At 48.2% G+C, this 13,497-nt stretch overlaps 2 protein-coding genes across 5 annotated transcripts in view; both read left to right on the forward strand.

Moving 5' to 3' along the window:
* On the forward strand, nucleotides 1–11,598 carry PEX5 (peroxisomal biogenesis factor 5). Of its 4 annotated transcripts, XM_054217068.1 has the most exons (16): nucleotides 1–736; nucleotides 1,221–1,256; nucleotides 1,449–1,581; nucleotides 2,245–2,379; nucleotides 3,499–3,604; nucleotides 4,826–4,916; nucleotides 5,250–5,366; nucleotides 5,753–5,845; nucleotides 6,015–6,134; nucleotides 6,480–6,563; nucleotides 6,696–6,839; nucleotides 8,975–9,045; nucleotides 9,211–9,426; nucleotides 9,567–9,732; nucleotides 9,918–10,075; nucleotides 10,444–11,598. In XM_054217068.1, exons 1-16 carry the CDS (start codon nucleotides 587–589, stop codon nucleotides 10,643–10,645), a joined length of 2,022 nt encoding a protein of 673 aa, XP_054073043.1. In that variant the 5' UTR covers nucleotides 1–586; the 3' UTR covers nucleotides 10,646–11,598. The 4 variants fall into 4 exon arrangements, with proteins under 4 accessions (XP_054073043.1, XP_054073062.1, XP_054073052.1 ...); XM_054217087.1 differs by lacking the exon at nucleotides 5,250–5,366; XM_054217077.1 differs by lacking the exon at nucleotides 6,480–6,563 and having other exon boundaries at nucleotides 3–736.
* Nucleotides 10,017–13,497, forward strand: part of LOC128916009 (epidermal differentiation-specific protein-like) — an 18,373-nt gene continuing 14,892 nt past the window's right edge. The window contains exon 1 of the mRNA XM_054217118.1: nucleotides 10,017–10,085. The gene's annotated coding sequence lies outside the window, so the exon portion shown is untranslated. The remainder of the gene's footprint in view (nucleotides 10,086–13,497) is intronic.

Consider the following 13,497-nt stretch of genomic DNA (forward strand, 5'->3'; position numbering starts at 1 on the left):
TTGGGGAGACTCCCCGGTTCTGGCTGTACTCTCCTCCCGCCCGGGCGGGGAGAGCCGGGCCGGGGTACCGCCGCCCGGGCGGCTGGCAGTGAGGGGCGGGCCGGGGCGCGGGGCTCACTGGGGAGGCCGCGGCCTTGCCGTCCGTGGCGAGCGGGTGTCCTCTCTGTCGGCCTGGCTGGGGCTGGGCGGAGGAAGCCGGGGGCGGGGGGTGTCCCGCTCCCCGGGGTGATGGCGGCGGCGGCTCTTCCTGGCCGTGGCAGCTGTGCTCGGCCGCGCTGGGAGCCGGCGGGGGACCTGGCGCCGTGGCGGCATTGCCTCTGAGCCCGGCCCCCGCCCCTGCGGGCTCCGGCCTGGGGTCGGGACCTCCCCGGCCGGCCTACCCGCCCCGCCCCGCGCAAGGCTCCCGGGCCCGCAGGGGCGGGTGGGGCCGGCGGGCAGCAGCCGGGTCGGGGCACTGCGCCGGGCGCCCTCGGCAGCCGGCCGCTCCGTCTGGCGTTCACCCGGTGTTTGTGCCGCCCCGGCACCAGGTGCAGGCCCGGTGGGGGTTTGGCGCCGACCCTCCCTCCCTCCCTCCCTGCCGGGCGCCATGGCCTTGAGGGAGCTGGTGGAACCGGAGTGCGGGGGCTCCAACCCCCTCATGAAGCTTGCCGGCCACTTCACCCAGGACAAAGCCTTGCGGCAGGAGGGACTTCAGGGCCCGCTGGCCTGGCCCCCCGGGGCGCCTGGAGCTGCTGCCGTGAGTGTTGCCGGTCGCTGAGCTGGAGCTGGATGTGGGGCCTGCCCGGGAGAGGGGTGTGCTGGCTGAAGGGGCGGGTGGGGTGAGCAGCGTGTGAGGGACTACTAGCACGGGTAGGTGTGGGGTTGCTTTTTTTTTTCTGGGGAAAGAGGCCACAGGGTCACCCCGTTTGTCCTCAGGGGTTGTGGGGTGAGGGCCTGCTGGTGCAGGCTGCGTTTATGGGTGCTGGGGGAATGTTGGTGGCTGTGGTGAGCTGTATGGATTGCTGTCACAGGCCCTAACCCTGCAAGTGGTGGGTGCGGGGTTGGACGGTATCACTCAAGGTATTCCTGCGCCTTTAGCTTCCACATAAGCAGGCAGCTAATGCAAGAAAGTGCTGACAGCCTAAGCTCGAGGAAGATGTAAACTAATTAGGTCACAGGGGGTGTGTGTGGAGGGGTACGGGGTCAAAGCTGTTGGGGTAATTGCCCACTCTTCCCTTTAGGTATCCAAACCACTGGGAGTGGCCACAGAAGATGAGGTAAGAACAGGTTGATGCATCTCCTTACTGCTTTTCTCATCGACATTGTTTGCTATTTTTCCCCTTCCCTGATGTTAATCAGGTAAGCCCATGAATAATGGGCTTCTGACAAGTGCATTTCTTTCTCTTGTGCTCCATGGCTCTGCCTGTTCATCTTCTGTGCTGTTTGTAATCCGTCTCTGTCTTTGGCAGCTGGTTGGAGAGTTCCTACAGGAGCAGAATGCCCCTTTACTGTCCCGTGCACCCCAGACCTTTAAGATGGATGACTTATTGGCTGAGATGCAAGAGATTGAACAGTCAAGCTTCCGACAGGCCCCTCAGCGAGGTGAGGGGAGCTAGAGTAGGTGGAGAGCTGGAAAAGATCTTGGTGTTATGGTTAAGCTCCTAGCAGGGTGGTTCCCATTTATTCAGCACTTGTGAGGTTGCATCTGGAGTAGTGTTTCCAGATTTGGGCTTCCCAGTACACTGACGTGCTGGGGCAAGTCCAGTAGAGATCAATAAGGTGTTCAGGGACTGGAATATGTGGTGTAAGGGGAAAGGCTGAGGGAACTGGATTTGTTCAGCCTGTCTGGTTGCTGTCTTCAGCAGCCACAGCCAGGATCTTTGCAGCAATACACAGCAAAAGGACAAGGGGCAATGGACACAACTTGCAGGAAGGGGAATTGGCTAGATGTAAGGAGATATTTCTTCCCTTGGAGGGTGATTCAGTACTGGGATGGGTGCCTATGGAGGCTGCGGGATTGTCATCCTTGGACAAGTTCAGAAGATACCTGATGAATGCCCTGAGCAAACTAATCTCCAGGTTTAGCGTTAACCTGCTGTGAGAACACTAGCAACTTCCAGAGATTTCTTTCCAAGTGGAATCTTTCTGTGATTTTATTCTAACAAAGAGAAAGGGAAGGATCAGAGATGATGAGGGCTAGCCTGGAACACTTAAATGATACCTTTGAGTTCTCCAATCCTCACTTCTGTTTTTTACTACTTGTAGCTCCAGGTGTGGCAGCCCTGGCACTGTCTGAAAACTGGACCCAGGAATTCTTGGCTGCAGCAGATAGCGCTGGTGATGTCTCTTCAGATTACAATGAGGCTGACTGGTCACAGGAGTTCATTGCTGAAGTGACAGGTGAAGGGTCCCTTTTGGAATTATTGTCAAGGTGTTGCCAGTCACGTGCCTGTGTATGGCGGGGAGTTACTGAATATGAAATTGGAGTAATGCTTTGGGCCCAGCGGGCAGTGTTTACTGTAGCAGCTTTAACAGGGAGGGGGAAAAAAAAAAAAGCTTTGTGATGGTTTAGCCAAATTGTTCACGGTATGGTGTGGAAGCTTTTATTCAGGTGTAAAAGTCTTTAGCCTAGGTTACTTGGATAACTTAGGAGAAGCAGGCTATTCAAACTGCTTTTATAAAAATTATTATTATTCAACTGATGCAAATTCTGCAGATGGCCTGGTACTGCTTCTTGCTTACATATTCTCTAATTCCCTCTCTTAAGGCTAAATTTGCTTTGGGTATAAAGGCAAATATTTTTTAGTGCTTTGGCCAAATAGTTTTTGTCAGTTTCATGGAGGTAGAGGGATGTCGCACCTTGGATATGTGCAAGGTGAATGTTTCCGGCCCAAAGGTTAAGCTTTCAATTTCAAGCAAGCCAGCAGTTTATCTGAAAAACCATCCTGCATTGTGTAGAGAGCTGGGACTGGAATAGGGTCCTGTTGCCATCCTTGACCTAATCTGAAAGTCTGAGTAATATTTAAATAGATGCTATTCTCTTTTCCAGGAGTGGCCACTGTAGAAAGCCAGGTAGTCCCATTCTTTGACCTTCACTCTTTACGCTTCTGGGAACATAAATCAGCATTTATAAAGGTCTTTGAGAAAGTTCTGATGAAAACCTAGTGCCTTGTAGGCTGTGCTTTTGGCAGAGACTTGTAATGCATTGCTAATTTTCTTGACCTACATATTATCCCACATGGAGCGCATGAATAAGTTGTGAAATTAAAGTAGAAAATCATAACGCTATTGGCACCATAGTGGCATCTGTATTAATATACAGTCTGAGCCTAAGGCTTGAGTTTTAGATCAGAATAAACAAAGTTAGAACAAACGAGCATAAACAATCTTACAGAGAAGATCTCTTCAAAGAATGTTAGCTAACTGTATGTAAAATGGAGAGAGAAAAATCTGAAGTTAATTTGAGTGATGGTCTGCCTGTCTTGTTCTTCTCCCTGTTTTTCCTGCTGTCCTATGCAGATCCGCTATCTGTGTCTCCTGCCAAGTGGGCAGAAGAATACCTAGAGCAGTCAGAGGAGAAACTGTGGCTTGGGGAATCGGAAGACCAGTCTTTGGCGGATAAATGGTGAGTCTGTCTTCTCAAGAGTAGTTATTGCAGCAAGGTACTTGGGTGGGTGAAGTTTGGATAGGTGATAGAAATCTGCTGTGGCCTGAATGCTTTTGAGTCATTTAATTTAGATTGATGTTCTCAGGCCTTTGGTTTCAGAGAAAGGCGGAAATGATGCTGAAACATCTCAGAGAAAGGAGTAAACAAAAACTGAAGTTTTTAAGAAATCCTAGCTTTTCTGTTTTCTACTTCCAGGAAGATATTGTGATCATGTAGGCTAACTTAATCTCATGCTTAATGCAAAGCGCCTTAAAGTGCTTACAGGAGTGAGATCAGAAACTCCTAATCAAGCAGAACTTTTTTCCACAACAGATGCTTTTTTAGATTTAGAGATCTCAAGTACTAGACTTTACTAGTTGTAAACTTTTATCACTTTATTCTCCCTGACAAACCACATCCAGCCTTTCCTCTCCATATTTCTAGATTCAGCCTTCCAGACATTATTTTCATGTGTTTTTTTCTGTGGTAATTAAAGAACAGTCTACTACTGCACATCTTCTCTGTATAGGTACCTGTTGACTACGGTCAAGTTTTTCAATTAAAGCAGCAAAACACAAGCAAGCAATGTGGGCTTCTTAGATCTTTCCCTAAAAGAGATTTTGCATATTTGGGTTCTCCTTCTTCCTGGCTCTTGCCTTTTCTGATACGGTTCTGCAAATATGGACGTTCCTGAGATATTGCCACCAGTTCCAAAGACGTCACCAAGACTGAACGTAGTGGTAACACCTGGAACTGGTCCTGTCCTGCTGTAAGCCGGACAACGTATTGAGTTGTGTGCTTGCTATGAGCCCTCAGTCCTCTGCGAAGTTGATGCTTTTCCAAGACACACTGTTCCTCTTCCATGAGCATGACCTACTTTTTATTCCTAGTTACATGACCTTGTTTTTGGTAGTGCTAAGGCTTGCAATGTCTGATAGCATGTGAGCTTGCCAAGGAATCCAGGCTGTTCTGCAGAACTGTGCTGCTACTGTAGTTGTTTAATTCTGCTCCTGTTTATGTCAGTCACTTGCACAGTTAACCTAGTAGTAATTTTGAATTTTTAGAAATGGATAAAGGTACCGAATCACTTAGGAGAGCCCCAGAGTCTTTGAGGAGGGGTTGTATTGTGTAGACTGTTGTTAGTGAAAGAGTTCACTGTTGCCTGGTATCGGACTATCTCTTTACTGCCTCTAAACACAGGTATGAGGAGTATCAACCTGAGGATGATCTTAAGAAAACTGTTAGTGATTTCCTCTCTAAAGTGGATGATCCAAAACTCAAGAATTCTGAGGTAAGAAATTCCCTGATTTGGTTTGACAGATATCTAGTGTGAGTAAGGGGTGTGGGGAATTGAGAAGGGGGAAGACAGTAGAGGAATAAAACCTCCTGCTGTCCCATGTTTCCATTTCTTCCCTGATTCCTAGAAGTTGAACCCTACAATCCACTCTAGATATTATCCATGCCTACCACATGACTGGTGAAGACCTGTCCTTCCCACCGTTTTGGGCCTTTTGTGCTCGCTTTGCAGAGAGAAGTCCTCTTAGTGAAGGAGGGGGGCATGGGCAGAGGGCTTGTTGGCAAAGTGTCTGCCCAGCTCCACCCTTGTTTCATTTCTCTGCCACAGTTCCTAAAGTTTGTCCGCCAGATCGGAGATGGGAGGGTATCGATCGAAGCTAATCAGGTGACCCACAGAGACCAAGATCAGGCAGAGCAATGGGCAGCTGAGTTTATACAGCAGCAGGTAGGAGCCCCAGCCCTATGTGGTCTGAAGGAGGAAAGCTTTTTGCCACAGTGCACAGTCTGGGAGCGAGGGAGAATGGCAAGTCCAACTCTCAGCAGTGCTCTACTAATGACTAGGCTGGGGGAGGCGAGGGAGGGGCTGTTGGGCTTGTTTTAGCAGAGTCTAGGCAGAAGCTGGGAAGGTGTTTGGGCAGTGTGAATTTTCACATCTCCCGTAGCAACTTGGGAGGAAGGGGATATCCAAATGAACTCTTTTCTACTTTACAGGCCATCAGTTCTTGCTGATGGGGAGGAGGGGTCATCACAGACCCTTCTGCTGTTTTGAGGTGTGCCCTGAGGTTGCCAAATTCTAAATAGAAAGGTGTGTTTCTGTTTCCAAACTCCCAGGGGGCATCCGATGCCTGGGTGGATCAATTTGCACGATCTGGAAACATGTCAACTCTTGATACGGAATTTGAGCAGGCAAAGACTGCTGTGGAGGTAAAGCTGACGGAGGAGGAGGAGGAGGGCTGGGGTACCAGCTGAGAGACATGGTAGGATTACCTGTCTCCTTTGCATGCTGTGAGAAGGGCTAGCAACACTTAAGAGGGGGTCTGTAGAGCTCAATTTATGATTAAGGTACTCTAGTCACGTTCCGTTCTACCTTCAGTCAGATGTGGACTTCTGGGACAAACTCCAGGCAGAATGGGAGGAGATGGCCAAGAGAGATGCAGAAGCTCACCCTTGGCTCTCTGATTATGAAGACCTCAGCTCCTCATCATACGACAAGGTAATAGAGACCAGGGTCTCTCAGCCCTAGTACTGTGATGGACTGCCTTGAGGAGACTGTCAGTATGTCTGCCTCGCAGGTGAGCTCCACAGACCCCAAATGCTGCTAGGATTCCTTCTCGCACTGACGTTCTGCTATCAGTTGCACCCTCATCCCAGATCAGCTAGGGGTTAAACAAGGACTATTTTCAGTTGTGCTTGTCTGCAGATGCTGTCTAGTTCTTACCCAACACCAAATACCAGTTAATGCTGGGATTCTTTGCAATGAGTGCAAGTGTTGTCGCCCCCTGCCGCCCACAAGCTGATAAGACTCACAGCAGATATTTAGTCTCTTCTGACTTTTCAGGTCTGGTTTGGGGAAATTTTTCAGCACAGAGCAAGCAGGAAGAAGAGCCATTTTTCTCTGGTCTGCTACAGACTAGCAGAGAGGGTGAGATGCTGGCTGGTCTGCAGTTTGAGTGTTTCTGGTGCAGCAAGACTAGACTGTGCTGTACTGTAGAGGGTGCTTTTCTCTCCCTAAGCCTGTCTCCTGACTTTAGCTCCTGCCTGTCTTCCCTTCTAGGGTTACCAGTTTGAGGAAGATAATCCCATGAGAGATCACCCGGATGCATTTGAAGAGGGGCGGAAGCGCTTGGAGGAAGGTGACCTCCCCAATGCTGTCTTGCTTTTTGAGGCTGCAGTGCAACAGAAACCAGATCATATGGAGGTGAGTGAGAGAAGAGATAACAGGCCTTGGCCAGGTGTCCTGCTACTTGCATCCTTCTCTAGTGAGGTGTCAGTGTGTGTGTAGAAAACTCACTTCAGTGTTAGGAGCTGTGCAGGCTGTATGAAAACGTCTTATTTTTCTGTGGCTCTGGGTATGTAGCCAGTGTATGTGAATCCCCAGGAGGGCTGTGGGCAAGGAGGCTTATGACTGAGGTCAGTTACAAAAGCTGCAAAGGCTCTTGGAGCTCTTTGGAGCACATGAGAGTGCATGGAGCTAAGACAAGGAGTTCTCATCTCTTAAATTGCATCTGTGCAAATCTTTGTTGGCATTGCAAGTTTGGAGATGCTTATGGCAGATGATAACTGCTTTCAATATCTGTATTAAAGACTAATTCTGAGCAGGTTGTTACACTAGGGTCCTGGTTAGGTCTTCCATTTAGATGCTCAGAGAAGATGTAACCCAAGAGGGTTGAGAGAGATGGCTTGGGTGTCTTCACAGTCCTCACTTGAAGCTGTAGGCCAAAGAATGATTTTTATTCTGAAGACAAGTTTCCAGCTCCTAGTTCATTGAATACTTATTTTCATAAAGCACTTCAGCTCCTGCAGGATGAATTGAGAAATGGAACAGTCTTTCGCCTTTCTCCAGAGGTAGAGGCTGCGGATATTCTCAGGTGGAAGAATGCAAATACATCCATTTTATCTGTTTCTGGAGTGCCTGCCTCAAGGACCCAGGGATGCTGAATTCTCAGTGTGTCTGATTCAAGCCCTGCGAATTGTATATGATTGGAAATAACTTAATTTGTTAATCCTGAGACTTAGATGAGAGTGACCCCTTGGAACAGAGGTTCTTGGCTTCTGGGAATACAGGCATCTAACTTTCTAGGTAGGGTACTGGGAGTAGGTGAAAAGTAAACAGGTTTTGGAGATCTACTTCAGCTTTAAAGTGGTCAAAAAGTGTTGCTGATACTCCTTTAGAATCGGCAGTCTCTTCTCATAGGCAGCGTGGGCTGCAGGCTGAGCATAATGGAGAGGTAGTTGAAATCTTGGGCCAGTTCTGGCAGGTTGTGTTGAAAACATTCTGAATTCTTCTATTGTGACTCTGCAGGAAGTACAGGGGAAGTCAAGACTTCACAAATGGTACAGTGATCAAATAGACTTGAACAATTGCTCTGGAGGAAATGTTGTGGTTGCTTTGGTCCAAATCACAACTTTACCTTGAATCTCAGCTCTTCTGCCTGCAGTACACTGCAGTTATCACTAGCCAGCTTTTCTTGAGTTGCAGGTAGCTGCATGGTGAGGCATTAGAGATTTGAGACAGTAGATTGCCTCTTGCTTGCACAGTGTGGCGGGTCTTTGCTAATGAAACAGTTTTCTTCCTTGAGACAACGGATACTGTGTTTTGCGACTTACATTCAAAAAGAGGGTATGTCACGCTGACAATCCTGCCAACTTTCTAGCCTGTTTTTGAGCAAGGAGTGTGGTTATCAACATAAAGAGAAACAGGTACTTTGGATTTAGTGCCTTAACTGAATATTCCCTATGTCAGCAGCCTGGAGGTGGAAGTGGTTTTCCTGTACTGGTGTCACAATGACTGAAGATTCAGTAAAATAACAGCACTTCTGCTTTCAGGTCTGACAGACAACTCCCCAAGGTTATCACTTGCTAGTAGACCGCTGCACAAGTATATACGTCTGCCTACCTTAGGGGTCTCCTTATTATTAGCACTGCTGCTATGCCATTTTGTTCTTAAGAAATGAGAGATCTGCTTTTCCCTCCTTCCTCTGCAGTTTGACCACAGTTAGAAGTTAAAAGTGGACATTCTGTCACTTAAAAGTGTAAAACTGCCAACGGTTGCTTTATGGTAGATCTCCAGGTAAACATTCACTTCTTCTGTTCACTATAACACCAATAAAACTGTGTTTTATTGGTCTTGAGGACGTATATGCCATAAAGTCTACATGTCTTTCAAGAGAAACTTGTATCTGTGGCTAGTATATATACTTGCATATATTTGGTCTTACTCTAAAAGTATGTGGGATAATACAGTGGATTTAATCTCTGTGTCTGTGGTTTATTGGCTTATCTTTTTCTCTGTGTGTGAAGTCGTCTGAGTTTGTGCATCTTTGTCTTCTCCAGGCCTGGCAATATCTAGGAACCACCCAAGCAGAGAACGAACAGGAGCTTTTGGCCATCAGTGCCCTCAGACAGTGAGTGTTGCAGAAGAGCCGCTGAGCATGGCTTCTTGTCTAGTGCATAGTGCCACAAGGACCATATGGCTAGCTCTGTTTTGATTGTGTTGCCTCCTGTATCCTAGGTGTCTCCCAGAATGTTTTAATACTATATTACTTTTTTTTTTTTTCTTTGACCTGCAGGTGCTTGGAACTGCAGCCTGGGAACCTCACAGCGCTTATGGCTTTAGCAGTCAGCTTCACCAATGAGTCCTTGCAGAAGCAGGCATGTGAGACTCTGCGGGACTGGTTACGCCATAAACCGGACTATGCTCACCTGCTGGAGAAGGAACCAGAGGAGAGTGTCTCGGGCACAAACCTGGGGCCTTCCAAGCGTGTCCTAGGTTCCCTGCTGTCTGAGTGAGTCGGGATTACAAATTTCAGCCTTCAGCTGAAAGGCTTCTTGGAGGGTTGGGACTAGTCCAGGCAGGAACAGAGGGAGCAACACAAGGCCAGCTGTCTCCACAGTACACTAATATCCTTGTTCTGTGCTTTTCCAGCTCATTGTTTATGGAGGTGAAAGAGCTGTTCTTAGCAGCTGTGCGCAGCAACCCCTCGACTGTGGATCCTGATGTTCAGTGTGGCCTGGGTGTCCTTTTCAACCTTAGTGGCGAATACGAGAAGGCTGTGGATTGCTTCAGTGCTGCGCTCAGTGTGCGCCCCAATGTAAGAAAGGGCAGACTGTGGATGCTGGAGGTTTATGGGTAAAAGTTCGGGTGGAGGTGCTGCTTGTGTGGGAGGTACACTTTTGGACGGGAGGAATAAGACAGACACACGGGGAAGGGAGGGTTGGCTTGGGGCTTAAAAAGATCCAGTTTGTCTCAGCCCTTTCTCTCTGCCCCTTCCTCCAGGACCATCTTCTATGGAACAAGCTTGGTGCTACCCTGGCCAATGGGAATCGGAGTGAGGAAGCTGTGGCCGCGTATCGTCGGGCACTGGAGCTCCAGCCAGGATACATCCGCTCTCGCTACAACTTGGGCATCAGTTGCATCAACTTAGGTGCCCACCGGTGAGCATAGGTTGGGCAGATCTGCTGTGACCCATGAGTGTGCATGTGTTTGTGGGAGAGAGACTGCAATAGGTTACTAGGGCAGCACCATGCTGCCTGCAGCCTTCCCTTGGCATAGGAGAGCAGAGCGAGTGTGTGGACTCTGCCCCGAGAACAAGGTGTCATGCAGATGCAGTTGGAGGAGGGGCCATCTGGACTTCGGTTTCTGTTAAGAGGGAAAAGGGGGATCTCTGGTGCTGGAGCGGGGTAGGATCTGGTGAAGAGGAGGAAACTGTTTTGGAGGGGAAGTACTTCAGAAGCAAATGGGGGAGGGAGTATGAGATTTACCATCTTCTCCAGTAAGCATGTGTATGTTCTCATGTTGACAGTGAGGCTGTGGAGCACTTCTTAGAGGCTTTGCACATGCAGCAGAAGAGCCGAGGTCCGCGGGGGCAGCAAGGCGCTATGTCTGACAACATCTGGAGCACCCTCCGCATGGCCCTCTCCATGCTGGGGCAGAGTGACCTGTATGGGGCAGCTGATGCCCGTGATCTTCCCACACTGCTTCAGGCATTTGGCCTCCAGCAGTGACTCTGGGATGGGCTCCCCTGCGAATGCAGGGTTGGCCCAGCCCAGCAGTGACCTTCCTTAGAGAGAAAATGTTCACTAGGGTTCATGCGTATCTTTGCTCTGGTAGGGCAGATCATTGGCAACTGTTTTTTTTCAAGGACCTCCCAACTGAAGTGTGCGACTTCCCTGTTTGTCTGTTGTGGCCTGAGCATCTCTGGGCGGTTCACATTGTCACCTCCATGACTGACTGACGCTCTGCTGGTAGGCAGATGATCAAAGTGGGGAAGACCACAACATCCAGCCCTCTTGCCAGACTGCATTTGCAGTAATGCCCAGCTTGGCTATGAGACCTTACGATAGCCATTCCGGCAGACACTACCTACTGGACGCGTGTCTCGAGTGCAGGTTGCTTTGGTGGGGTGGGATTTGTCATTTGGCGAAAAGGTGACAAATTCTGGGTTTGAGCATGCTTCCCCCATGTATGTGCTTGCATGTGTGTATATGTGGGTTGCTTGGGAAAACTGGGGGCAGCAGTCCCCTTTTCTGGGTATTCATGGTACAGCCAGATGCTGGTTTCTCAGCAGAGTTACTGTACTTATAACTGAGTTATAAGTTCAGAGTTTCTTTATGAACCTTTTAAGAGCAGAGTTACTGTACTTATGGTAGGGACACAGGTGGAGGCCCTTAGCCTGTCACGGTAAGAGGAGATCCCAGAGTTCAGACTTGAGGGAAAGTGATAGGAATAAAGGTCTAAAATGTAACCTCCCCTCCCGGAATATGGCGGGGAAAGGGTCAAGTCTTAATTTTCAGTTGATCATCTGTCACGGTTTTCCTTTGCACAGAAGTTCCCCATCTTGCGTGTAACTGAATCTTGTTAATTATAAATATCTGTATAATTTTATTGGGGAAAATGTTTTTTTAATTGTAAAGTATTTTGTATAATAAAGGAGGGAGAATTAAAATTGCCAAAATAACATCTTTCTCTGTGCCTCTGTTGGAGCTGCGTGCAGTGGGTAGTATAGGTCTTGCGGGGTATAAGCTCATGGGCTTTCGAAAGATAGATTGGTGTCTCTCTCAGTTTCTGTCTCCCCTCTTGACCCAGGTTTTGGTTTATTGATAGCTCATATGGAAATGAAGCTTAAAGGACCTCATTTTGCTGTAGCCTCAGGCTTCAGTTCTCTGAGCCAGCAGGAGAGCTTCCCGGTGCCAAAAGCTCTCTCTTTTTTTTTTTTTTTCTTTTTTTTCCTTGCTTAGTTTTAGGGTCAGTGAAGTATATTTTTTCACTTTCTTGCCATCTGCAGTGAGGGAAGTTGTGTTATGTTTTATCACCTCTTTGAGGAACCTGACTGCTGCGGTAGTCAAGACCCCGGGGGACTTAGGCAGGGAGCACTTGCCCTTCCTCTTCTACCTGCTGTGGGTGGTACAACACCCCCTGCTCCCCTTTAGGCCACTTGGTGTGGTTTTTCTCCCCACCTGGGCCACCTAACAAAACAAAGGACCAGAATGTTATGTCATCCCATTAACACCTGGGACACATAATAGTCCCAGGTAGTAAGTGAAGGGTAATGGGCCAGAATGTTACGGCAACCCCTTAGGGCACCTGGTTCCCCTGACTCGGGTTGCTTGGAAACAATAAAGGTATTCGATCACTCCTGACAATATATGGATTGTGCCCCAAAGAGGAGGTTGATACCGGAAAGTCAAGATCTAGCAAGTTCTGGTGGAAAGTACCAGATGAAAGTCAATTATCTCGGATCCTATAAACAGTGATTCTAACAAGACCCTTTGAGCTCTTCTGGATCGCAGCAGGCTGTGACCACCATCTCCCCTGAGTTGGGATGCTGCTGGGGCAGGCACCTTGAGGATTAAAAGGCCAAGGTGAGTCAACTCTCTGGAGTCTCAGTTATCGCCCGCTGAGAAATGCGGATCTATTGTGAGTATTTACTCCTCAACTCAAGAAGAAGGAAATTTTAACTATAGGCTAGGCTCTCCTTCATCCGCCTCCCTATCCACGTACCTCTCATACACACATTAGCTCTTGGGAGTGTGGGTGTTCTTATACTTTATTGGATCCAAATACTTTGTCCATTTGTCTGTGTGCGTGTAAGGAGTCAAAAGGGGCACCTGTTGGCTCATTGGAGTTGCCCACTGCAAAGGGACGTATGGTCCTAGCAGTTAAAGAAGTGTATGTTTGTGCTCATATGTGTATGTACTGATTTGGGATATCTAATAGTAAGGTAGTGTAAATATTGTCATTTTTTTAATTTATATGATAATGGCTCAGACAAAGATAATTCTTCCTGTCCGCCTGAGCCTCCCCCATTCCCTCCCTCTCAGACCGATTACTATAACAGAAGTAACTCCAGGACCTTGGGGTGGTAAAAGAGAAGAAACTACTAAAAAACCTCCATTTGATTTGATTTAGATAGACAATTTACAAGATCACTACAGCCGTAAGCCTGGAGAAACTGAATACTATGCAGAGTGTCTCTAACTGGGGGAGACAGAATCCTGCTGGATGGCAAGAAAGCCAATGGCTATTGGGGCCCTGGCGTCTTTTTAAATGCCAGCCCTGACCCCCCAAAAAGGACTCCTGCTCACTAACCATCAGTGTAGCGTATTGGGCTGGTGGCATCGATGTCTTAAAAAGGGGAGAACCCCTATTAATGCCTATTAGATCTATAGGTGAGCTCTCCAGAGCTTTTACAAAGGCTACCGTGCATCAGTGCCACTCCACTGATGCTCCTCTCTCAGCACCTGTAACTCCTGCCATGCTTAAACCATTAATAAAAGGAGCCCCTGCTGCACTCAAACCTTTCCTTGCTGCAAAAAGAGGTGAAATCCATAGGAACTTAAGTTATAATGAATTAATA

Source organism: Rissa tridactyla, chromosome 1 (genome assembly GCF_028500815.1).
Source record: "Rissa tridactyla isolate bRisTri1 chromosome 1, bRisTri1.patW.cur.20221130, whole genome shotgun sequence".
In the NCBI taxonomy this organism is placed as follows: domain Eukaryota; kingdom Metazoa; phylum Chordata; class Aves; order Charadriiformes; family Laridae; genus Rissa; species Rissa tridactyla.

Coding starts and splice junctions, on each gene's coding strand:
- PEX5 (XM_054217068.1), top strand. CDS start 587: ATGGCCTTGAGGGAGCTGGTGGAACCGGAGTGCGGGGGCTCCAACCCC. Junction 3,605..4,825: donor CAGTCTTTGGCGGATAAATG/GTGAGTCTGTCT, acceptor CTCTAAACACAG/GTATGAGGAGTATCAACCTG. Junction 4,917..5,249: donor CAAAACTCAAGAATTCTGAG/GTAAGAAATTCC, acceptor TCTCTGCCACAG/TTCCTAAAGTTTGTCCGCCA.